This window comes from Pleurodeles waltl, chromosome 1_2, assembly GCF_031143425.1.
Source record: "Pleurodeles waltl isolate 20211129_DDA chromosome 1_2, aPleWal1.hap1.20221129, whole genome shotgun sequence".
Taxonomy (NCBI): Eukaryota; Metazoa; Chordata; class Amphibia; order Caudata; family Salamandridae; genus Pleurodeles; species Pleurodeles waltl.
The window spans coordinates 1,307,047,706-1,307,074,748 of NC_090437.1; the positions used below are offsets into that span (position 1 = coordinate 1,307,047,706).

Consider the following 27,043-nt stretch of genomic DNA (forward strand, 5'->3'; position numbering starts at 1 on the left):
GCGCCCGCGAAACCGTATGCTGGCACTGGACGCACAGACGCGGGCCGACGCTGACCGCGGCGGCTGGACTGGAAGTACAAAGAAGGCCCGGCGAGCTCGCGGGGCAACCTCTACTGGGTGGCCGCGGCCCGCCTGGGACTGCGCCCGTTGCCGCTGCAGGATCCGAGGTGAGGAAGGGGGCGGCGATCGGCGCAGGGCAGACTCGGAACCTCGACACCTGCAGTGACGCAGAATACCCCGCCACAGGAGCATCCTGGACGAATACAAGGCCAAGGGGGGCATGAACACGACGACACAATAAGCACCGCGCTTCCCCCGGCAGCTAGACCGTAGAGGGCTCAGGCACAAACAACTGACCTAAACACTAACGCGGCAACACTGAGGGCTGGAGCAGCGGATCCGGCACAGCGTTCGGTATTAAACCAAAAGAAGGGAGGTGCAACAAACATTATATCTGCTGACATCAAAAACAGGTAGCACGGCGGAACAACCACAACCGACTGTCCACAATTAGCGTGTCTTTAATCTGACCCCACCAAAGCCTGCACAAACGCCCCAACTGCAGTAAAATATAGCCCAATACCCCCCCTCCCAAAAAAAATCAAAAAAGCCATCAGAGGGAAGTGAATACAACTATACTGGGCCTGGCAGAAACAAGCAACAAACAGGAGCCGCGCACGATCCAACTGCTTATATCAGCTGGAATAATGGTTAAACCAAAACTGCCCGAACCTGTGCCCCAACTGGACCGCGGCACCCCACCAGATTTACAAATGACAACAATATCACAAGTGAACGAGATTCTGCGCACGCACTCGATGCAATTTGAAAAACTCCTGCAAGCAGTTCTGGACACTAAGACTTCCCTCGAAAGTCAAATGGACTCTGCAATATCAGAAATCACCATACTGCGTGCGGATCACCGCAAATTAACAGATAGGGTCACCGTCACAGAAACAACATTAGAAAACGTCCAACCGGAAGTAAACGATATGAAAAATAAAATACAACAACTGGAAGCGGAAATCACGCAGCTGCAGCGAAGAACCGAAGACGCTGAGGGCCGCTCCAGACGAAATAACATCAGATTCCTGGGTATTCCAGAAAGAGCAGAATCATCCAAGGCTGAAGTATTCCTAGAGAACTGGCTTAAAGACATAATGGAAATACAGGACCCCGCAAAGGTGCCAATTATAGAAAGAGCACACAGAATCCCAGGTAGACCTCCTCGACCGGGCGCACCACCCCGCCCGCTGATAGCGAGATTCCTAAACTGCAGGGATAGGGACATAGTGTTACAGCACTTCAGAACTACAGGTACGGCCAGCATGGAGAATTGCATTGTCACAGCATACCCGGACTACACGACGGAAGTGCAAAACAAGAGGGCATCGTTCTATAAAATCAAGCAAGTCTTACGCGAGAACAAAATTACTTACTCACTCATGTTCCCAGCTCGCCTGCGGATAGTCGCTGATGAAAGAACACTCATATTCTCAACTCCGGAGGACGCCTGGACGTGGGCCCACGCGAAAGGCTTGGTGGAACCAACTAAAGAAGACAAGCCGAAAGAGGACTGGATAACACCATACCCCTGACGGGGTGGGGGGGGGGTGGGAAGAAAAACACATTGGCGCGCCCAACCAAAACACAAATGGCAGATGATCAGACGCAAGCCTTAAAAGTGATCAGCACGCTAGCGCGCTCGCAGCTGAGCTCCAACAACGCAGCGGATTTTAATGACAGCAGCTCACAACACAGCGGCTCCAGCCCCTCCCACTGATGGAGGGCCCGAGTCTCACCCCGCGCACGGCCGACGAAATATGAGGACCTCTGGATAGCGCCCCCACGGCAGCGATATTAAACAACAGCTGATCCAAAACAACACGGGGCACCGAGCATGCGAAAGGCTGATTTAATACAACACTGGAGACGAGCCGACCCTCTGCGAATGCACAAAACCGCGGGAACAATTGAACCGAACTATACAGAAATCCACAGACTGGCGCTGGAAACAAGCTATACAGATGTGGGCCCTGGGCGAGAATGTGGCCCCTACCAACCCACGCCCCCTGCTACCTGAACGATACCTGAATGGAACAATGCCACATCGGACACGATTTAGGCACTGGTTGTGCCATAGCATTTACAGTTGGGCCTTGCCCTATATATCCTTTTTATTACTCTATGTTGCTTCCCTCTCTTTACCCCTTCCTCAAAGGGGCTCACACCACTTTCCTGGGACTATTAATATCCCACACACTCTGGTTGGTATTTGAATGGGAGACTACTAGCGCGCCGGACCTACACCACGGGATGTGCGGAGTCGATCCTGCTCCTAAAGCGGGCTCAACGAGCGAAAGATGCCATAACGTAAAATGCCACACAGGGACACAACATATAACATAATAACATGGAATGTAAAAGGCATCGCTGGCGCAACCAAACGTAATAAGGTACGAGCACTATTAAAACGCCATCACATACACATTGCTATATTACAGGAAACACACATTACCCCGGAAGACGCCAAAGCAATGGAAAAGAGTAGGGCAGGACAGCTATATGTGGCAGGGACGTCATCTTTCGCGAGGGGGGTATTAATCTGGATAGCTCCGGGGGTCCCCTACACCACAAAGCATAATATAACAGATAAGGAAGGTAGATATATCCAACTGAATGGATCGCTGGATGGGGAACCACTGACGATTACTGGGCTATACACCCCCAATGTCAAACAGGGCGAATTCTTGCAATCCACCATCAAGCACTTATCAAACACATTAAATCTACCTAGCATTTGGGGCGGGGACATGAACTGCGTCCCACAAATAGACATGGATAGATCACACCCCCCGTTAGTGGCCACCCCAGTAAGGAAAAACTCACAAACACTCCAATCCTGGATGTCGGAGCGCCGCCTGATAGATGTGTGGAGACACCTTCACCCACTGGCCAGAGAATACTCGTATCACTCACCTGTACACCTCCTACACACCCGCATAGACCTAATACTTAGTTCACAAGCCTTGATACACAAATTCGCCAATGCAGAATACTCCGCCAGAGTAATCTCAGATCATAGCCCACTGATAGCACCCATTAAATAGGGTAGACCGCGGACACAAATCTCGACATGGTGCCTTCAACCAAGATTATTACAGGACCCCCCCTTCAGAAAAGAAATAGCCACTCAAATCACCACATACTTTGCACTCAATAGTGGATCTACGAAATCCAGAGCAAACGAATGGGATGCACATAAGGTGGTAATAAGGGGCATATGCATGACAATGTCCAAGGTTGTACGACAAACACTGGCAAATGAAATCCGAGAGCTTGAGCAAAACGTGAGATCCGCAGAATGTAAATTTGCGGAGGGCACACTGGATAAGGCGGACCTCACAGCACTGAGAACACTGTGGAATGAAGCAGATCACCGCCTGAGGCAATAGGACTACAGATATCACATGGCCCGCATGCACTCAGAAGGCGACAGGCTGGGCAGGCTCCTGGCGTGGCTCCTGAAGAGCGAGCGTCATAATGCTCCCATCGGCGCCATCCGCCTAAGCACGGGGGAAATTATAAACAGCCAAGCCGAAATAAACGACACTTTCAAAGAATATTACAGTACACTGTACAGGGCGCACCCCCCCCTCACAGAAACAGTTGCACACGTTCCTCAGTGGGATACAAATAAATCACCTCACACCAACACAGGCAGAGGAATTAGACAAACCAATAGATATTGCAGAGGTGCAACAGGCGCTAAGTCAGTTGGCACATGGCAAGGCACCGGGCAGCGACGGTCTCCCCATAGAATATCATGACACCTTCCAGACGCAAACATTGGCTCCATATTTAGAAATGTTGGGCGAAGCTTCAGCACAAGGTCAGCTAACTGAATCCCAACGCGAGGCGGTAATAGAGGTGCTGCCCAAACCAGGCCGCGACCCAATGGATGTTCGATCATACCGGCCGTTGTCACTATTAAACACAGATTGCAAATTGCTTGGCAAAATATTAGCAAACCGCCTGCTCCCCCTGATGCCAGAATTGGCACATCATGACCAGTCTGGATTCATACCCGGCCGTAACACATTTGTCAATATACGGAACCTAATACGATTAATGGCAAGCACCCCAGAGAACGAGTATGGAAGGGTGGCGGTGTCACTGGACATCGAAAAAAGGCATTTGATACACTGGGCTGGCCTTTCCTGCTAGAAACACTTAGTCTAATGGGTTTTGGTAAGACATACACGAGCTGGATCAGAACTTTTGACTCTAGCTGTCGGTTCGGAGTATAAACAGGAGAAACCATATCGGGGAAGTTCAGAATAGAAAGGGGTACTAGACAGGGTTGCCCATTATCCCCACTGCTGTTCGCTTTAGCCATCGAACCCATGGCCGCCCGATTACGAATACACACATCTGCTTGGGGCATTCAAGATGGTCACAAGCATCGTATAGTCTCACTGTACGCGGACGATGCATTAATATTCCTACGCGACTATGCAACCTCCCTTCCTGGTATACTGGAATTGCTGGATCAATTTGGCACCGTATCTGGCTTAAAGGTGAATTGGTCGAAATCCTGCGTATTCCCAATGCGTGCGATCCCAGAGCCTTGCCGTATGGACCACTTTTCGAGTGAGTTGAAATGGTGTTACACCACATTTAAGTATCTGGGGATAAACATCTACCATGACCCCCAAGATCTCAAAGAGGGCAATTTAGGACGTGCGGTCAGAGCCCTTCGAGGCTCCCTACCCTTCTGGTGCTCGCTCATTCTTCTCTCTGATTGTCCTGCCGCGTCTGCTATACTTATTCTCCGCGCTACCATTAACATTACCAGCCTCTATCTTTAAAACCCTGAACAGTATACTGACGGACTTAATTTGGGGCAATGGCCGCCGCAGAGTGGCTCTAACCAAAATATGCCACCCACTCGCACAAGGAGGGATGGGGGTGCCGCGTCTTGAACTATACTATGCGTCCGCCCAACTACAGTGGGTGCTTAAATGGCTACACGACCCTGCCAACATAGAAGCACAAATCATACACAGCGAACTGGGACACACTAATATAATACGTCACCTAATGGATAGAGATGAATCACGACAAACGCAAAATATACTACTTCACAATGCACGGCGGATATGGCACCGTTTTGTGCTGGGTGGCGACAAGAAACCACAATATTCCCCCAATATACCACTACTAGATATACCTAAAGTTGAATAGATAGCCACAAAACTAGACCTATCAGCTTGGCTGGAGAAAGGCATACAAAAAGTGGGTGACATGTTCAGTGAGGGCCACATAATAACGTACGAAGCATTGCCGAACGCCCACAGCCTGGGACGCAGTGATTTTATTACGTTTGGCGCGCTACGACAATTAATACGCGTCACATGGGACTGCGGTAATAACGAGCCTACCGTGGCCCCAATCTTACACGAACTACTAAATGGTACGCAAGACCCAATGAATATTTCGAGTACGTACAGAATTTTGACTACACAGCTCACTCAAGGCCAAGAACAAGCTAAAAACAGATGGGACCAAACACTAGTCACCACTCTCTCAAAACAGGCGTGGAATCAGACTCTAACATTGACACAGACCGTGTCGCGCAACCCCAGGCTCTGATATACACAGTTTAACTATTTACATCAGACATATCTATCACCACAACGACTGGCACGCATATTCCCCCAAACATCGCAGAAATGCACCAGATGCGGAACTGTGGACGCCTTTTTCTTTCACATGACATGGGAATGTCCTCCGGTCTTAAATGCTTGGAGCGACATAATATCCCAAATAACCGAATGGTTAGACACTCCACTATCCCTCAACCCAGAACTCTGCCTGCTGGGAATAAGAGACAGACCCAAAGGCAGAAAGCAAACACATAAATGCATAGATCTAGCGTTAGTCTTGTATAGGCGACTAATAGCTATGCACTGGAAGGCGCCCATTGTACCGGGGATACAACAATGGCGCGCGGAGCTCTTGAGTTGGGCAAAAGCAGAAGCATATACACTGCAATCGATGCTGGACAGAGGAATCAAAGTTAAGGGCGTAGAAACCTGGAACTCTTTTGTAGCAACTCTGGAAAGCAAAGACGACAAGCTCCCCCCCCCCCCGAGAACAAATTTAATGAATAAGTAAATAAGTATAAAAACAGATAGCAGTGTATAACCAATACAAATCATGAAACATACCCCACACACTCGCCAACTAACAGCAACTAACAGAATACCGCCGAAACCATCTGAGCCGACCCACTCGGCTCCTCATACTCGCCCCCCTCTCCTATTTCCCTCTTTACTCGATTTAATATCTCTCTGTCAGCTCCTATCTTGTTCTTTCATCTTAACTATCTCCAAGAATAACAGCAGAACGCACCAAAATTAGCATAATGATAAGTTAGCAGTTTACTACTGCGTGATTCTAGCTCTGGTGCAAAATATAATTGAGTCACTTTAAACGTTTTCACAAGATAAACCCCCCCCCCCCCCTTTTTTTTTTTTTTTTTTTTCCTCTAACTATCTCACTCTTGTGTGTAATGTTAAATAAATATAAATAAAAAGATGTTAAAAAAAAAAAAAAAAGAAGGTCGATCACTGGGGCTTTGCAAGATGCCTAATTAGTATTTATTAGCTATATCGTTTTTCAACCCCCACTCACGGCAAATTGCAATAGGACATCAGTAAGGCTGTAGCATCGCAAATGACATCCTCATTAGAATAGGAGTTGTGCACAATCTGCAGCTCCCTGGTGAGTGAATGGGACGGTACTTTAGACTCTAGAATGGGTAACATTAGGTTAAACATTTAAGCAAAGGTTACATTTTGTAATATTAAAATGTATTACTTTTTATGTATTTATTTTTATTTATTTTATGCAAATTATAAAATTATCTAAATGTTAAATATTACCTTGTCCAGTTAATACCATCCATGTCACTGAAAACTGACGAAATTAAGAGTAGAAACATTTATTTTGAAACAAAAAAGGTGTGTTTGGAAATTTCAGCTAGTCTCTTTCGCCTGGTTTCAAAATAGTGGGCTAGGCTGTACACCCGGCTTACTCTGTCTTGCCCATAAATCAGTCCTTAATTTGAGTCGGTGGTTTCCGGTGCGGGGCGCCGGCACTTATTTTTGAGGGCCGGAACTTATTTTTCTGCCTCAAGCATTTACTGCGAGAGAAAGACACATATGGGAAAGACGGAAAAAGAAATGTCAAACTGGGAGAACACAGAAAGCTGCAAGAGTGAGCTGAAGAGGCAGGGAGTGGCTGTAAATGGATTAAAGAGGCCCGAGATGTTTTAAGGATTACGCTGCCTCAGTATTCCGTGTTTGCGCATTTAATTGCAGCAGCCGCGTGTTTCAGAGGAGAGCTTAGGGCACCGGCACGTTTTTATTTACAAATTAGGCACTGCCATAAATATTGTCAAGTATGTAACAAACAGAACGTGGCCATTGCTACTGGTGAGACCTCAGGCCAGGTGGTCTCTAGCAAAAACTGCCTCTAAACCTGGGAGACAGACCAATATTTCATCGCGTCTCACTGACTCGACGGCTTCCCTTTCTGCTGGTCTATCTTGCCTCTAAAGCAGTAAAAATGTGCATAAATGGTTAACGATGCCATAGAGTACTCTGGGGGTTCATTGAGCGCCACGAGGTCCTGCGTCATGGCGCACAATAAGACTAAAAGAAAGTGGAGACCCGATCTCGGCAAGGCGGTGGCCTGCGTGGAAGCCATCCGAGAGGCTGGTCCTGGAGCCCGCCGCTCCCAGATTACACCGCATCATTGTTTCATCTGGCACCGGACAACAGAGGCCGTGGCCAAGACAAGCAGAGAGCAGATTTACGAAAACCATAATAATGTGAGAACACCGGTCCATTCAGGCTGGAAACAAGACCCTGCGAGCTGGACAGCTCGCCCCAGTGGGCCCAGAAAGGTACACCCGCCTCCTCCGTCTATTTTAAGGCTGGCCTGGATGTTTTGGCTGTCCTGGGTCAAACCTTACCCGATAATGACTTTCCGATTGCATGTTCTTGGCCCCATGTGCAGAAACCCTCACAAGGTTTGCACTGTATCATCTGACACGGGCCGCAACCGGCGCGACACTAAAGTCAGTCAAAATATACACCAGCATAGCGCTTAGAGCGCCAAGTGTTAATAGGTGGAGGGCAATTAGCGAGAAGACCGCTGGAGAGAGGGGGCAGTGATGCTCCAAGCTGGGCTAAGCACGAACCGAAACCACCCGGGTAGGCGAGGCGGGGGCACAAACCCCGAGTCCAGTCGATCAACTGATCAGAACAGAAATCATTTTTCAGGGTTAAAATTCAGATTTTGCAAATGAAACGGTAAGTGCTTCGGCAAAAGTAAATCATGCAATGTTCTCCATAAAAATAAACACTCTGTAAGTCCGATTTAAATGTCCACACTTGTGTCCTTGGCAAAATAAAGTTTTTTTTTCCCCCCACAAAGAGTAAATGCATCTCTCTCTCTCTGTCTCTCAGTGGTCGCCACTGGTCAGATATAGTTAGGATCGTGTTTCCATAGGAAATGTTTTTTTGCCATGATAACATTGGTGCCTGACGAATCTCAACAAAACCTTTTTAAAAAAGTGCTTCTTTTTGACTTGTTTGCACATGAAAAGTTTTTTCCCCATTCATTTTCCATAAGAACTTTACACACAGCTACGGCCTAAACCACGGAACGGATTTACACCAAATTTGCAGAATGCTAGATCTAGGTCCAGAAAGAGTGCTTTTTAGGGTCGAGCCTGCGTTGCATGCGCTCGCGCATGCGTCTCGCAGTGAGACGCTTTCGTTATTAGAAAAGGGCTCGGAGCCCTGTCGACATCACATCAGTGTTTTTTATTGGTTCATGGGCTTGCCTATTAAAATCCACTTGCTTTCATTAGTCGAAGGCATGCACACATCATGCCTTTTACGGTGGCTAGCCCTCCTCGAGCGCATCGACCAAGTACAGAAAACATGCGCGGCTTGCTGTTTTCTGTCCTGCTCGTGGACTACTTTTTCTCTATTTTACTAGCGCGATTTCGCTTGGCAGGAGTCGAGCGCTTTACACAGTTAAATGCACTTTTTCGGTTACGTACATAAATACACTTTTGCCGATAGGTGAAAAGTCAGGTTAGGAGTTTACAACGCTATCAGCTCTAACATGAGCAAACGTGAGACCCGTTGCATTGCAAATGCTTGTTGTAATTTGGTGTCAATCCGTTCAGTAGTTTTTGAGCAATTAATACTCAAAAACTCTGTATATCTAGGAACGCAGAGCCTCTGCAGATCCTGACAAGTCTCAAGCTGAGATCTGATTGGCTGCCACCACCTTAATCAGGAAATGGTGGCAGGCATCTTAGGACTCTTTACAAAACCCTAAAACAAAACAAAAAAAATAAAAAAATAAAAGAAACAAAAGGGGCAGCTTAGCAATACCCTGACCCTGTAGGCCTGGTGGTGGGGTGCCAGAGGGACTCCGCCTGGGGCCAAAAACATTTTTTTATTTTTACATTTTATGTAAAACAGAAAAAAAAACTGGGGTCGACCAGCAAAATATTTATTTTTTGGGGGAGGTGGCATGCATGGCCCCCCTCCCCAGGCTGATTTCAGCCCCAGGGATCCCATCCCCTGGGGCCCGGCACACATTTGAGGGGGGGCATGTGTCCCACCCCCCAAGCCCCTCCCAATCAGGCCGAATTCAGTCCCAGGGACCACAGCCCAGGCAGATTGCTGCATGACCCACTCCCCTTAATTTTGAGTGGCCCTGGGGAACGGGGTCCCAGAGGCCTATCGAGGCTCAGCCACCCTCCCCTTTAATTTTAACAGAGGTCCTTTAATTAAATACCCGTCCCTGGGGGATCGTTCCCCAGTGCCTCATAATGCTCAGGGGCAGGTGGTACATGAACCACTCCCCTTTAAAATCAACAAGCACCTGGGGGATGGTGTCCCTAAGGAGGTTCGGGAAGGGGAGGCCACATGGCCCCACATACCCTTTAAAATATATATGGCCATGGGGTTCCCAGGGCCATAATAGGTTTGGGGTGGGGGACTACAAGCCCCCTCCCCTTTAAAAAAAAAAAAAAAAAGAAGAGTAAAGAGTAAAGGCTCTAAGGGGATGGGGTTCCCAGGGCCTAACAAGGTACGGGAAGGGGGTAGCAATACAGGCCCCCTCTCCTTTAAAATATATATGATCCTATGGGGTGGGGTCCCCAGGGTAATAACAGGTTCTGGGAGGATGCCGTGCAGTCCCTTCTCCTAAAATAAATAAATAAAAGGTCCTGGAGGATGGGGTCCAGTCGGATCTGAAGGCCATGTGCAGTGTGGGGTTGGCTGCCTTTGAGAAGGATGGCCACAGGCCAGGCCTTGTGGCCAAGTCCCTGCTGTGCAGGGGCTAAGGATTTACCTATAGGAATTACATATTACTTTACATTTTTTTTAAAAAACCTAGAAATTCACTGAAATAACCAAAGGTTAAACTAATGAACTAATGTCATAGTTAGATGAATTTGTCAGTGACAGCATTAACTAAAAAAACAAAAAAAAAAACCCACATAAATTCACCAGTTTTGAACAAAAAAATACACATACATTCACGTTATGGTTAGCATAGCTAACTATAACTTGCGCCTGACATGCACTGCTTATGACCTGTTCTATGGCATATTTCATGACATAATTGATGACATCACAAATGACACAACTGATGACATCATCCAATCAGTGTGTTACTTTGTTTTATAGTTTATATACGTTGGCGGTTAAATACCCCATTAATTTTCTACCTAATTTTGTACAACATGTGAGTAGCTAATCGGTATAAGTGTTTACAAAATGTATGTGCTCCTAATGTACCACAGGTGCATATTGAACAGGTTATAAATCTGTGCACTGAAGAGTAACTCTGTGTGCAGGAGAGAGTTGACTTGTGTCCAGCATGTTCCACACGTGTGATAGGCTCTGCAGAAAAAGCTTCCAGCAGGTCAAAGATTCTATGTACTACATACTAAGTATTGCAAGCAGCCTTGAGCTATTAGAAGGAATCGTCTCTGTGTGGCAATTTCTACTTAATATAGAGGACAATGTGCACCAGACACTAACCTATGTACATGACCTTGGTTCGCTTCTTAGATGGTCTATCTGTAAAGTTCTCACCACAGAATGAAGGCTGCAGGGAGTAAGGTCTTTAGCACTTTCAGAGCTTGGTTATTTTAAGTGAACAGTCGCTCTTTGGACACATTTTTCATTTATTGTACACTGTTCTTAGTAGATACTTTCTAATACTCTGGGGTGTATTTCTCCCAACAGTGTCACTGTCTGCAAACACACTGAAAACACTCTCCATACAGTTAACAGTGCCACCAGTACACACTTATATCCACTTCTTTTCTAAATGTAGGTTCAGTGACTGCCAGGGGTTTGGTACTGATAAACAGCGTCCGTAGTAGAGCATTAGTTGTGCAACAGAGCTTCAGAATCTGAAGAAACGTGGTTTTCCCTGAACAGCTGTTTACAGATTGAACACCATGTGCAGGATAAGTTATCCTTTCACCTACGATTCGCAGTCACATGACCCCGGCTACCCATCAAGTGCGCGGTATACGGTCAATGTTGCATAAAGCACAAGCTTGCTTTATCTATGGGGGTTGTAAGTATGATACCAGTAACAGCGGCTCACATTATTCGGAGCTATTTTGCACTTGCTTTGAAAGTTCTAACAGTATACCCGTTTACACAGCAATGCCTATAAAAGAAGCTTGGATGATGTCATCATGATGGTATCAATTATGTCATTTGTGATGTCATCAGTGATGCCATAAATGTCACAGAATATATCATGAGTGATGTCATATGTGAAGTCATAAGCAGCACATGGCGGGGGACCAAGTTATAGTTAGATCTGCTAACTACAGGGAGTGCAGAATTATTAGGCAAATGAGTATTTTGACCACATCATCCTCTTTATGCATGTTGTCTTACTCCAAGCTGTATAGGCTCGAAAGCCTACTACCAATTAAGCATATTAGGTGATGTGCATCTCTGTAATGAGAAGGGGTGTGGTCTAATGACATCAACACCCTATATCAGGTGTGCATAATTATTAGGCAACTTCCTTTCCTTTGGCAAAATGGGTCAAAAGAAGGACTTGACAGGCTCAGAAAAGTCAAAAATAGTGAGATATCTTGCAGAGGGATGCAGCACTCTTAAAATTGCAAAGCTTCTGAAGCGTGATCATCGAACAATCAAGCGTTTCATTCAAAATAGTCAACAGGGTCGCAAGAAGCGTGTGGAAAAACCAAGGCGTAAAATAACTGCCCATGAACTGAGAAAAGTCAAGCGTGCAGCTGCCACGATGCCACTTGCCACCAGTTTGGCCATATTTCAGAGCTGCAACATCACTGGAGTGCCCAAAAGCACAAGGTGTGCAATACTCAGAGACATGGCCAAGGTAAGAAAGGCTGAAAGACGACCACCACTGAACAAGACACACAAGCTGAAACGTCAAGACTGGGCCAAGAAATATCTCAAGACTGATTTTTCTAAGGTTTTATGGACTGATGAAATGAGAGTGAGTCTTGATGGGCCAGACGGATGGGCCCGTGGCTGGATTGGTAAAGGGCAGAGAGCTCCAGTCCGACTCAGACGCCAGCAAGGTGGAGGTGGAGTACTGGTTTGGGCTGGTATCATCAAAGATGAGCTTGTGGGGCCTTTTCGGGTTGAGGATGGAGTCAAGCTCAACTCCCAGTCCTACTGCCAGTTCCTGGAAGACACCTTCTTCAAGCAGTGGTACAGGAAGAAGTCTGCATCCTTCAAGAAAAACATGATTTTCATGCAGGACAATGCTCCATCACACGCGTCCAAGTACTCCACAGCGTGGCTGGCAAGAAAGTGTATAAAAGAAGGAAATCTAATGACATGGCCTCCTTGTTCACCTGATCTGAACCCCATTGAGAACCTGTGGTCCATCATCAAATGTGAGATTTACAAGGAGGGAAAACAGTACACCTCTCTGAACAGTGTCTGGGAGGCTGTGGTTGCTGCTGCACGCAATGTTGATGGTGAACAGATCAAAACACTGACAGAATCCATGGATGGCAGGCTTTTGAGTGTCCTTGCAAAGAAAGGTGGCTATATTGGTCACTGATTTGTTTTTGTTTTGTTTTTGAATGTCAGAAATGTATATTTGTGAATGTTGAGATGTTATATTGGTTTCACTGGTAATAATAAATAATTGAAATGGGTATATATATTTTTTTGTTAAGTTGCCTAATAATTATGCACAGTAATAGTCACCTGCACACACAGATATCCCCCTAACATAGCTAAAACTAAAAACAAACTACTTCCAAAAATATTCAGCTTTGATATTAATGAGTTTTTTGGGTTCATTGAGAACATGGTTGTTGTTCAATAATAAAATTAATCCTCAAAAATACTACTTGCCTAATAATTCTGCACTCCCTGTATAACTGGTGAATTTCTGTGTTTTCTTTTTAGTTCAAAATGTTCATTTTGTCATGGACAAACTCACCCAGCTATAACATTACTTTACCCTTAGTGTTTTTCAGTGGACATATATATACACATGTAAAGAGAGACAGAGAAAGACATGCATACACTCAATGAAGAAAACACAATTACAAGTTAGTAATGGCTTGGTGAATACAAGCCCGTAAAACCACAGAAATTCGCCATTTATGATATCAACATACACTGTAACAGAAAAGACACAATATTATACATCGAATAGAACAAAATGGACCTATAATTTAGCGATGGGAAAAAAAACATATGTGAACAGACACTGGTTGCAGAGGAAGCAATGTTACTGGTCTGCAGATATACTGAATGATCGAGGACCTACAAGAACGGTGACAAACATGGCGGAATGTCATTGAAGTCTAAGACAATGTGGCTCATTCTACAAAGAATACTGACGCCTTAAAAGATTCATGTTGCTATCTTATGAAACACCTTGAAGTATCAAATGAATACTTTCTTTAAATAACGATTTGCATTTTCAGAACTTAAACCGTGCATCAGTCGCAATCACAGAAAACATCCAGCATTAGTTTCCATTTGAATCACGAGTCAGTATCAATTAATAACCATATTGAGGATCCTTCCCTTTGAAAGTCCCATTGTACCTTCTTGTTCCATATACATCTTGACAATGCAAGTGTGTCAGAACAAATCACCAATCCATAGCATGTCCATGGTTTCTGCTTTATAGCGAGGGCTACCCGGTTTTATGGCATATATTCTCTTATTTATTTTCATGCATGTTTATTTTATGGCATATATTCTTTTATTTTTGAATTTATTTTTATTCATTTTATTGGCATATATTCTTTTCTTAATTTTTTATTGGTATTTATTTTTGGATTTGTTATAAAGCTAAGCTGAAACAAGTACATGATCCGGGTTCTTTAAACAATAAATGTATACTTGTACTTCAATACTGGCAAGCTTCAATGCTATGAATACTCACAGATGATAAATCAATACCCATATGAAACACCTACATATTGCTATACTGACTGCACACATCAGTCATTTAAGTCTCATTAGGAAACTCGCTCTCCTTTTGTAACTCCCTTACCGGTCAATCCGCGCCGCTATTGGCTTCTCACTTATCACTCACAGCATTTAGATTGAGTGAAAAAGCAACGTAATTTCAGTTTTTATCCATATTTTAAAAATGAATAAAGTCGAGAACATGGATGGTTTTCAGTCTGCATTAGCTGTAAAAATCAGTAAATACGGAAAACTGGGGACCTTATTTACACCCCATGAACTGCTGAGTGGCCAGTTCAGCCGTCAGGCCTTCTCGGTCTAGACCAGGGGTCTTCAAACTGGGGGCGGGCCCCCCTAAGGGGGCCTGAAGTGATCCCAAGGGGGGGCGCCAGGCTCTGGCCAAAAGAAGCATTACACAGATAAGTGTTTTGTTTTAAGCAGAAACATGTTAGCGCATTTAAAAAAAGGCAACAATACTTAACCACAATGTTTAAATAGGTCTAGACATATTTAAACAATGCCTTTTTAATAAAATAATTGTGAAAAGTTCTGAGGGGTGCCCAATGATTTTTATTTTTCAACTGGGGGGCATTAAAAAGTTTGGAGACCACTGGTCTAGACCCTGCCATCTTCAGCAGCTCACAGGAGTTTCATGCTGCTGTGAGCGGACGAGCTTCTGACTGCTCTGAGCTGGACAAGAGCCCGTAAGAGGTGGCCCCACACATCTTCAGGGTTAGATGTAGCAGGTCTGAGTAGAAATGGCTATTTTTCGTTACAGTATAATAAAGGTTTATGCAATTCGGCAAACTCTGGCCATGCAGGTGTACCCCGGCAGAGTGAAATCCCTCTCTTGGCTAACAATGGTGCCAATTTAAGTTTTAATTTGGGCAATTCATGGACATATCCCATCAGGGATCTAATGTATACTTGACTAGATTAAAAGATGTGTGTGACTGTAAAAGCTCGAAGCCAGCACTCAACGAAATTCACATCTTGCAGACAGATTAGGAATGAACATTTTTCATAGCATCTTCAAGATGTATGAATTTTAAATAGCAATTGTTAATATATTTTTATCTAATCAGAAAGCTTCCGACTTCATCTCTTTTAAAAAGAGGTACAAACGTAGTAAAAAAAACACAGGAAGGTCCAAGAAGAACACAGTCAACGTACCTGCTGCAACCACAGAACGTCCTGAACGTCCTTGAAAAACAGACCACCGTGGAGAGCAGAAACATTCAGCAGGCTACTGCCCCTAGTGCACAGCCAGCTATCAGAGCAAAATGTTATGACAAAAATATCTCAATTCACCACAAAACGGGAAAAGCAGAAACACCACTGCGCTACAATAGAGAAAGTTGTACAGGCTGCATCGCAGATTAATGCCTACTTCCTAAAAGATAGAAAAAAATAACAAGCACTGATAAAGCCAATAGGCCTGGCTTGCATTTTAAGTCCAGACTAAAATATTTAAAATAAAAGTGAGCAACGGTGAAACCGCCCTTCTCCCCAAAAAACAACAACAGTTTTCTTTGTAAAGAGGCAATCCACAAGAATAAAGGCTTCAGCGTGCATAGAACAGAGTTCTAGGAATTTATTGAGAACACATCAGTCGATCAAGCCCAAGTCTCAATCCACTCGGCCAAAGGCTTGGGATCCACAGTTTCTGCGTTTGAAAGAACTTCCGCTGTGAAAGCGACCAGGATACCACTTTAGTATTTTAGTTCATCAATTTAGTCCCCGTTCAACACAGTTGACAATATCTGCTGCTTCAACCACCTGTGGTTGCGTCTCCTTGGGACGGTCCCTGTGAAGCTCAGCCAGGGTTCAACTGGGGCACCCCTGCTATTTACTACTGCTGACCTACTACGCAATCTTCTCAGAAACTGGGATAGAAAAAGCTGGCTCTTGATTGGCTGAAGGTTGTTCTCTGTAACACTTCCCTTTTCTATTTCCATTCCATTTGCCACCAACATGTGGACTATCTCAGGCTTTGTCTTCTTTACCACTATGTAAATGTCAATTTCCTTCCACTGACCTCTCATTTTTCACTATTACACCAACTTCTAGCTACCATCAGCCGTCAGGCCTTCTCGGTCTAGACCAGGGGTCTTCAAACTGGGGGCGGGCCCCCCTAAGGGGGCCTGAAGTGATCCCAAGGGGGGGCGCCAGGCTCTGGCCAAAAGAAGCATTACACAGATAAGTGTTTTGTTTTAAGCAGAAACATGTTAGCGCATTTAAAAAAAGGCAACAATACTTAACCACAATGTTTAAATAGGTCTAGACATATTTAAACAATGCCTTTTTAATAAAATAATTGTGAAAAGTTCTGAGGGGTGCCCAATGATTTTTATTTTTCAACTGGGGGGCATTAAAAAGTTTGGAGACCACTGGTCTAGACCCTGCCATCTTCAGCAGCTCACAGGAGTTTCATGCTGCTGTGAGCGGACGAGCTTCTGACTGCTCTGAGCTGGACAAGAGCCCGTAAGAGGTGGCCCCACACATCTTCAGGGTTAGATGTAGCAGGTCTGAGTAGAAATGGCTATTTTTCGTTACAGTATAATAAAGGTTTATGCAATTCGGCAAACTCTGGCCATGCAGGTGTACCCCGGCAGAGTGAAATCCCTCTCTTGGCTAACAATGGTGCCAATTTAAGTTTTAATTTGGGCAATTCATGGACATATCCCATCAGGGATCTAATGTATACTTGACTAGATTAAAAGATGTGTGTGACTGTAAAAGCTCGAAGCCAGCACTCAACGAAATTCACATCTTGCAGACAGATTAGGAATGAACATTTTTCATAGCATCTTCAAGATGTATGAATTTTAAATAGCAATTGTTAATATATTTTTATCTAATCAGAAAGCTTCCGACTTCATCTCTTTTAAAAAGAGGTACAAACGTAGTAAAAAAAACACAGGAAGGTCCAAGAAGAACACAGTCAACGTACCTGCTGCAACCACAGAACGTCCTGAACGTCCTTGAAAAACAGACCACCGTGGAGAGCAGAAACATTCAGCAGGCTACTGCCCCTAGTGCACAGCCAGCTATCAGAGCAAAATGTTATGACAAAAATATCTCAATTCACCACAAAACGGGAAAAGCAGAAACACCACTGCGCTACAATAGAGAAAGTTGTACAGGCTGCATCGCAGATTAATGCCTACTTCCTAAAAGATAGAAAAAAATAACAAGCACTGATAAAGCCAATAGGCCTGGCTTGCATTTTAAGTCCAGACTAAAATATTTAAAATAAAAGTGAGCAACGGTGAAACCGCCCTTCTCCCCAAAAAACAACAACAGTTTTCTTTGTAAAGAGGCAATCCACAAGAATAAAGGCTTCAGCGTGCATAGAACAGAGTTCTAGGAATTTATTGAGAACACATCAGTCGATCAAGCCCAAGTCTCAATCCACTCGGCCAAAGGCTTGGGATCCACAGTTTCTGCGTTTGAAAGAACTTCCGCTGTGAAAGCGACCAGGATACCACTTTAGTATTTTAGTTCATCAATTTAGTCCCCGTTCAACACAGTTGACAATATCTGCTGCTTCAACCACCTGTGGTTGCGTCTCCTTGGGACGGTCCCTGTGAAGCTCAGCCAGGGTTCAACTGGGGCACCCCTGCTATTTACTACTGCTGACCTACTACGCAATCTTCTCAGAAACTGGGATAGAAAAAGCTGGCTCTTGATTGGCTGAAGGTTGTTCTCTGTAACACTTCCCTTTTCTATTTCCATTCCATTTGCCACCAACATGTGGACTATCTCAGGCTTTGTCTTCTTTACCACTATGTAAATGTCAATTTCCTTCCACTGACCTCTCATTTTTCACTATTACACCAACTTCTAGCTACCACCAGGTGGTGTTTATACTGCCATTGATTTGCTAACAAGTGGCAAAAGTTCATTTGAAGCCAAATAGAAATTTCTTGTAGGAGATGCCCATGCAAAGCAAATAGATGTCTCTCTCGCCACCAGTTCTAGGTTCATGCTCCCCACCTCCAGTGCATCGCAAACTTCCCACAATGATTCATCAAGAGGTCTAGATATTTCTCTCGTGAAATAAGGGCTATTTCCCATTTAGCTGAATTGTAAAGGTATTTCCTTGCTTTTCCACTCCTTGAAGACTAACAGCAATATTTGCTCTTGTTTTGGCCTGCCTTGATTATCTGAACAGGGTCTAGATAGGCCTTCCACTCTAAAACTGTGAGAAATATAGCTACTTTAGACAGGGCAGCCTGAAAGTTATTGCAACTGAATTGAAGGAACTATGTCACTTTAGCCTCCATTCTCCTCAGTTGTACTAAGTTTATTTATTTTAAGGCCAGACTAAGACGTTTCAGTGCTACAGGCTCAGAGGAATGTTGTGAAGCTTATCTTCAACAGATCCCCGTATTCAGGAACTTTTGCACCAGAAGAGACTCTTATGTTCTAGCCCCTAACCCCCGAAAGACTAATCTTCCATTTTAATATATAAAAAGAAACCTATCAGAAAAATAAACAAGAGCATGTGCCATCCAGCGTAAGCATTACAGCCTGTCTCTTCACATCACCATCATACTTTCAGCCTTTAGATAAAAAACATTCTGTAAACCGTAAGGAAGACCCCACCACTACTTTGCGGGTATTCCTCCCCGCACAAAGGGTAACAAATAAAATCTCTACAGGCACTGTCTCTTGCCTGTAGGTTTAGTCTCCTGCACTGAGGATTAAGCCTATCTCCTTTCCGTCTGCACAGTCTCTTAAGCCAACACAATTTGGGGATTATGAACCTAATGAGACCAATTCACATAACATTAAGGGCCTCGTGGTGACAGTCGAACCGCCGCAACTGTGGTAGTCAGACCGCCACCATACAAATCTGCTGTGCGGACCCAACAGGAGACCACTGTTCCCGCCAGGGTGATGGCAGTCTGAGTTGTACTCAGCCAGGGTGGCGCTTCCCTGGAGGAACCAATGCCAATATTGTACCACTGACCCCATCAGTCAGCCCGGCGGGAACGTGTATTACAATGTTCCAGTGATCAGGCCGGAGAGAACATTGTAATACGCTTGGTCAGGGGGGTTTGCGGGCTCCCCGCGACTTTGGCGGTCCCAAGGTGGGACTGCCAAACTCATAATTAGGCCCCAAATCTTTGATGAGAACTAGACGCACAGCAATCACCTCCATCGAGATTTGGACAGTTCTTGACAAGATGTGGGGACAATTTTTGTCAGTCCCCATTTGTTTCCTTATAAAAACTTGACATTGGTCCGTTGTACAATGTTTTATGGAGTGAGGTACAGAAAAAATGCAGCGCCTCCTGTTACGACTCACACACGAGCCTAGCTGACTGCGCTAGGGACGTTTCAAAAGTATATTCTGGGAGGAAATGAGCTCTGAGTTCCTATAAGGATGACATAACTTCTGTGAACTGATGAAACGAAAATCAACCCGGCAATAGTGCCTACAGATTTTACAGAGTGTAGGGTTTGAAAGCACTGCACACAAGAATAAGCTCATACCCCACATACATATAAGTATTTGGATTATGAGCTATTTGCTCAAAGGGGCTTTCAATCAGCCCTCTTCAGTCATTTGTCTGTTGTGTCATTCACGTTTCTCTTCCACCCAGTACAGTAGGGCGCAGTGGGTCAGCCCACGTCAACCATTAGCTAAAATCACTGGGAGTGACAGCATCTGCCAGTTCACAAGGAGCACATCCCCAAACAAAGTACTTTTTCCTTCAATGCTAGGGAACACTATGACAAATAGCAAAAAGTATTTCCAACATTTAGCCTTTTCTTTTTTTTAAAAACATAATGGCAAGGGACGGCCTCAACTATGACTTTTTTCAAAAACCATGATAAAACAAAACAAACATTGACAAAGCCAAACCTATTAACTTTGCCAGTGCTTGTTTTCACAGATCACATAAAAGTTCTTGTTATCTGCAATATTCCTTGCTGCCTCTTTTAAATTGCAGCAGCCTGCTCCTTACGCAGAATCTGCACCATGAAAAGTTGCGTGTGTGCTTTTCTTTAGTAAGCAAAGCAGGTCGATATACACAGAATGTGATGCAGATCTGACAAAATTGATACCATTAAATAAAAGTGGACATCACAACATCATTAAATATCGCTTGCCGAAAGAAATCCTACTACGTCCACAGTCATCACTTTGAAAATGATAATAGCATCATCATATATCATGTCCTCTGTAAGATCAGTGATGCTATCTGTGATGTGATCTATCACACTGTGGGAGAGGTCACATGCGTAAGAGCTATGGCTTTGCATGGCTGGTGTACAAATTATGGACAGTTGTGCTGACTATGGAATTCCAGGGTTTTTGTTTTATTGGTTTTAATTCTTGCCTGTATAGGTACATTTAACTTTTTAAGTAAAGTACAATGGGTTCTTTAAAATATGTTAATATGTCAAGAGTAGAAGAAGTTATAACTTTACATGAACTGTGTTTTTTTCAAAACCTTATACCATGCCAGTGAAAATGTGGAATAACATGTTATTTGGAACAACTGAACAATTATGCTAAAAAACACAAATTCACAAATTGATTCCTACAGTGCATATGTCAATATTATCTGTCATGTTATTGCCACAGTAAAGTGTAACAGACTTGAAACCCTGCTTCATGTGCCAAAATAAACCATTTGGGCAATATTCACAAGGCCTACTTACTGTAAGTTTACTAACGCCTTGGGCACTATTCATGTTTATATACTTTTGTGAAAACAACTTAACATGAAAAAACAGAAAGCCATGTATTGTTCGTACAGATCCGCTGAGTCCATTATTCCATTTATTACTACTGTTGGGACTGCATCAACCAAGCCATCCACACACTCAAAAATAGAAACAAACAGAAAAGTCCACTGGGGGTATCTGCATGTACACACCAACCAATTTATCTAAAAACTGAATAAAGAAGCTGAATTTAAACACCCCAGTTGGTGCACATAGAGATAATTGTGTAAGACCCTAGGTGGTCGCCAAAGTTTGTTCTAAAAAGGATCAGGGAGCTGAAACCATGCAAGGTTCTGCAACTGTAGGGTATGAATAAATGATAGCCTTTGGTTTCTGGTCTGTGAATGAATTACCAAAGATGTAAACATGGTTAGGAGTTAGCAGTGAACAACTGGTAAGGTCTTCTTGAACATAAACCTAATCGGATAACATGCATCAAAACTTCGAATGACATGTAGAGAGTACTCAGAAGTGCATATGTAAGGATCATGTCAAATGTACACGCGCATCATTTAAGACCGTCAAGCATAGTTGTTATCCACTTACTTCACAGTTACGCCAATGCTGTGTAACATATTTGCTCAGATACTAAACTGTTCAAGTCTTATGGTAACTGAAGTACTAATATATGTTTGCACTCGCCAACATATGGAAACCATGATTACACAACACTATAACCCCCAACACGTTACTTCACATTAACAGGGAAGGTAACCAGCACACAAAGAAACAGCAATGCATAAAATGTTTAAATTCTACAGACACTCCCAGAAATAATAACCCTTTGCTTCTACAGTTCCTGGAGGATAGATAAAACGTGCACACTAGAGAAGGAGGCCAGGGAAGGCCATAAAAGTAGGACTGTTAACTGGTTTCCTACCTGCTTCATCGCAGTCTCCCCGATTTTGTCTGAGTGCTTTCGGATACTCTCCAGGAAGTCTTTAAGGTCCGACATGGAAATGTCCTTGATCTCTTCTCGCAGCTTTGGGATGTTGTCCACCATCATCTTGCAGAAGCGATAATGGCTGACCTGCGGCAGGTGTGTGTGCTCCAGGTGCTCCAGGGACTTCAAGGCAGGGTAGTATCTGGAAGCAAAGAGTCTGCTGTTTGGAATCAATAGAACATTCATGCAATATGTATCACACTATTATCCGCAACATTCCTCCACTTACTTACAAGTGCTTAACGGGGAGTGATCTTGTTTGCTTATGTAAAGGAACAAATACATCCACTTCTTCCAGAGCAGAGCTCTTTGGCATCCAACCCCAAAATTATTTTAATTGATTTAGCTTCTAGTACCATCTTATTTATTAGCCTCCATGACCAGGAATCTAAAAGATTCCTAAACAGGCAAAACATATGAAGTTTGCCAGAGAATAGAACAGAATTGCTTAGAGGACTACAGAATGAATAGCACTCCTGCACAAGATTCCCAGGGGTCCTTCACAGTAGAATGATTCCTTTCTACAGCAAAAAGGTACAAAAGGCATTTTCCTGCAACTGCCTGGCAGACCAGTGGTAATTGGACCTGGACCTGCTGTGTGACGTCTGCTTGACAGCCTGTGAGTCTCTATGTACCTACCCTGATGTCCTAGAGGGCTTCAGAAGTGTTTTCCTAAGATAGTTTAGGACTTTGAGGACTGAAGTACAAAAGTAAAATCTTTGTCCAGGACGGACCTGGTTGGTGTATCTGACTCATGCTGCAGCTTGGTCAAAGTTAAACTGCTATCATTGGCACTTTGTGCTTCTGGGCGCTATTTTTACTTAAAACTTCATATCTTTGTTTCCCCTTATTGGATGTTTTTCATTTTGGTGTCATTCTGTTTATTAAAGTTTACTCTATTTTCCTAATTTGTTTGAGATTTTTACTGTTTTGTGTTTGACTTTATCACTGTGTTGGTATTGCAGAAGTACTTTACAAATTGCCCTAAGTTAGCCTGTCTGCTCTGTGCCATAGCTACAAGAGGGTTGAGCTCAGGTTAATTTAATATCTTTGAAGATTCACCTTGACAAGAATGGTGACTATACCTTGAGATGGGTAGTTGGAAAAATAGAGTTTGCATGAAGTTTAAGTACAGAGATTATATATAATGGATAGAGATATACTAACAGCATTTCGAGTGTGAGCATTTTGAATACATAATGAGAGGAATCAAGGACCAGGCAGGGAATTAATTAAAAAAAAGTCGAAAAAAGTGAAAAGGAACAAACTACATTTTCTCAAGTAATCAAATGAATACTTCATAAATAACTTTGAAAGCAGCTCCTCACCATTCACCCCCAGACAGCAAGTAGCAAGGACACACCGTTATTCTAGCAATGTTGAATATCTACAGTAATCTTCGGGACCTTAATATGGCTCAGTTTTCCAGATCAAGAACAGAGAAAAATCAAAGTGGGTTTCTTGGTTTCACAACAGACCGCTTTGAAGATTGACATTTCAATAATACCTCCCTCACGTTTGGAGAAATACACTTCACAGGGTCTCTAGAAAGAGAACACTGAGAAAGTACTTACAAAGTGTTACGTCCACAATCTGTACACTAAAATCGTACACCTGTAGTCACATGATATGGAGGTTGCACAGTTAAAATGTTTTGGGAAATCAACTGCAGCAGGACAGCTAAATATGCTGACCCTCAGGGTGAGAGATCCTTCTCACTTGGCTGGGTGGTAGGAAAGTCACTCTGGAAATAAGGCAGCTCCTTCTCATCATTTTAATTTCCAATAAATAACAATCCTGCTGTACACAATGCACAGCAGAAGAAATTAATGAGACAGGAAGGTAGTCAGTCATTGCTTCAGGCCACCTGACTTCAGAACTACAAGACAGCTAGAATGATAGATATTAAAACTCCCTACATGTCCACAATTGGCATCTCCTATAAAAATTGCACATCGTGGTACTCATTACTGCAGTTCTAATAATCACTGCATTAGTTAGTATATATATATATACATATATATATATATATGGAAAATGTCACTTACCCAGTGTACATCTGTTCGTGGCATTAGTCGCTGCAGATTCACATGCTGTGCACATCCCGCCATCTGGTGTTGGGCTCGGAGTGTTACAAGTTGTTTTTCTTCGAAGAAGTCTTTTCGAGTCACGAGACCGAGGGACTCCTCCCATTTCGACTCCATTGCGCATGGGCGTCGACTCCATCTTAGATTGTTTTCCCCGCAGAGGGTGAGGTAGGAGTTGTGCATACTAGTAATAGTGCCCATGCAATGGAGTGAATGCTTATGTACATAATAAAGTTTCAAGTAATCTATTTACAAATGTACAAATGTTTAAGATCTACTTCTAAACGGCTACAGGCTCCCGGGGAGGCGGGTGGGCGCATGTGAATCTGCAGCGACTAATGCCACGAACAGATGTAGACTGGGTAAGTGGCATTTTCCGTTCGATGGCATGTGTAGCTGCAGAAACACATGCTGTGCATAGACTAGTAAGCAGTTATCTCCCCAAAAGCGGTGGTTCAGCCTGTAGGAGTTGAAGTAGTTTGGAATAATGTTTTTAGTACAGCTTGACCTACTGTTGCTTGTTGTGCAGTTAACGCATCTACACAGTAGTGCTTGGTAAATGTATGAGGCGTAGACCATGTCGCTGCCTTACATATTTCGTTCATTGGAATATTTCCTAGAAAGGCCATGGTAGCACCTTTCTTTCTGGTTGAGTGTGCCTTTGGTGTAATAGGCAGTTCTCTTTTAGCTTTAAGATAGCAGGTTTGAATGCACCTAACTATCCATCTAGCAATGCCTTGTTTTGAAATTGGATTTCCTGTATGAGGTTTTTGAAAGGCGATAAATAGTTGTTTTGTCTTTCAAATTAGTTTTGTTCTGTCAATGTAGTACATTAGTGCTCTTTTGATGTCTAATGTATGTAGTGCTCTTTCAGCTACAGAATCTGGCTGTGGGAAGAACACTGGCAATTCTACCGTTTGATTCAAGTGGAACGGTGAGATTACTTTTGGTAAAAATTTGGGATTTGTTCGTAGAACAACTTTATTTTTGTGTATTTGAATAAATGGTTCTTGAATAGTAAACGCTTGAATTTCACTCACTCTTCTTAGAGATGTGATGGCAATTATAAATGCAACTTTCCACGTTAAGTATTGCATTTCACAAGAGTGCATGGGCTCAAAAGGTGGGCCCATGAGTCATGTTAAGACAATGTTGAGGTTCCATGAAGCAACTGGTGGCGTTCTTGGTGGTATAATTCTCTTTAGGCCTTCCATAAACGCTTTTATGACTGGTATCCTAAATAATGAAGTTGAGTGCGTAATTTGCAGGTAAGCTGAAATTCCAGCAAGATGTATTTTTACGGAAGAGAAAGCTAGTTTTGCTTTTTGCAAATGTAGTAAGTATCCTACTATATCTTTTGTAGATGCGTGTAAGGGTTGAATTTGATTATTATGGCAGTAATAGACAAATCTTTTCCATTTATTTGCATAGCAGTGTCTAGTGGTGGGCTTTCTAGCCTGTTTTAGGACCTCCATACATTCTTGTGTGAGGTCTAAGTGTCCGAATTCTAGGATTTCAGGAGCCAAATTGCTAGATTCAGCGATGCTGGATTTGGATGCCTGATCTGTTGTTTGTGTTGTGTTAACAGATCTGGTCTGTTTGGTAGTTTGACATGAGGTACTACTGACAGGTCTAGTAGTGTTGTGTACCAAGGTTGCCTTGCCCATGTTGGTGCTATTAGTATGAGTTTGAGTTTGTTTTGACTGAACTTGTTTACTAGATATGGAAGGAGTGGGAGAGGGGGAAAAGCGTAAGCAAATATCCCTGACCAGTTCATCCATAGCGCATTGCCCTGAGACTGATGTTGTGGGTACCTGGATGCGAAGTTTTGGCATTTTGAGTTTTCCTTCGTTGCAAATAGATCTATTTGTGGTGTTCCCCAAATTTGGAAGTAAGTGTTCAGTATTTGTGGGTGAATCTCCCATTCGTGGATCTGTTGGTGATCCCGTGAGAGATTGTCTGCTAACTGATTCTGAATTCCTGGAATAAATTGTGCTATTAGGCGAATGTGGTTGTGAATAGCCCAATGCCATATTTTCTGTGTTAGGAGACACAACTGAGTTGAGTGTGTCCCTCCTTGTTTGTTTAGGTAGTACATTGTTGTCATGTTGTCTGTTTTGACAAGAATGTATTTGTGGGTTATCATGGGTTGAAATGCTTTCAGCGCTAGAAATACCGCTAACAGTTCTAGGTGATTTATGTGTAACTGTTTTTGCTGTACGTTCCATTGTCTTTGGATGCTGTGTTGATTGAGGTGTGCTCGCCACCCTGTCATGGAAGCATCTGTTGTTATCACGTATTGTGGCACTGGGTCTTGGAAAGGCCGCCCTTGGTTTAAATTTATACTGCTCCACCATTGAAGCGAGATGTATGTTTGGCGGTCTATCAACACCAGATCTAGAAGCTGACCCTGTGCTTGTGACCATTGTGATGCTAGGCACTGTTGTAAGGGCCGCATGTGTAACCTTGCATTTGGGACAATGGCTATGCATGAGGACATCATGCCTAGTAGTTTCAGTATTATTTTGACTTGTACTTTTTGTTTTGGATACAAGGTTTGTATTACATTGTGAAATGTTTGTACTCTTTGTGGACTTGGAGTAGCACTCCCTTTTGCTGTGTTGATTGTTGCTCCTAAGTATTGCTGTGTTTGGCACGGCTGCAGGTGTGACTTTGCGTAGTTGATTGAGAAACCTAGTTTGTGT

General features: G+C 43.6%; 1 protein-coding gene across 2 annotated transcripts in view; it reads right to left on the bottom strand.

Annotated features, from left to right (window-relative positions):
* EXOC6B (exocyst complex component 6B) overlaps positions 1–27,043 on the bottom strand; it is a 1,319,737-nt gene that overhangs the window by 1,126,809 nt on the left and 165,885 nt on the right. For both annotated transcript variants that reach the window (XM_069205590.1, XM_069205592.1), the window contains exon 6: positions 22,189–22,393. In XM_069205590.1, coding sequence (XP_069061691.1) covers positions 22,189–22,393 — 205 coding nt within the window. The remainder of the gene's footprint in view (positions 1–22,188; positions 22,394–27,043) is intronic.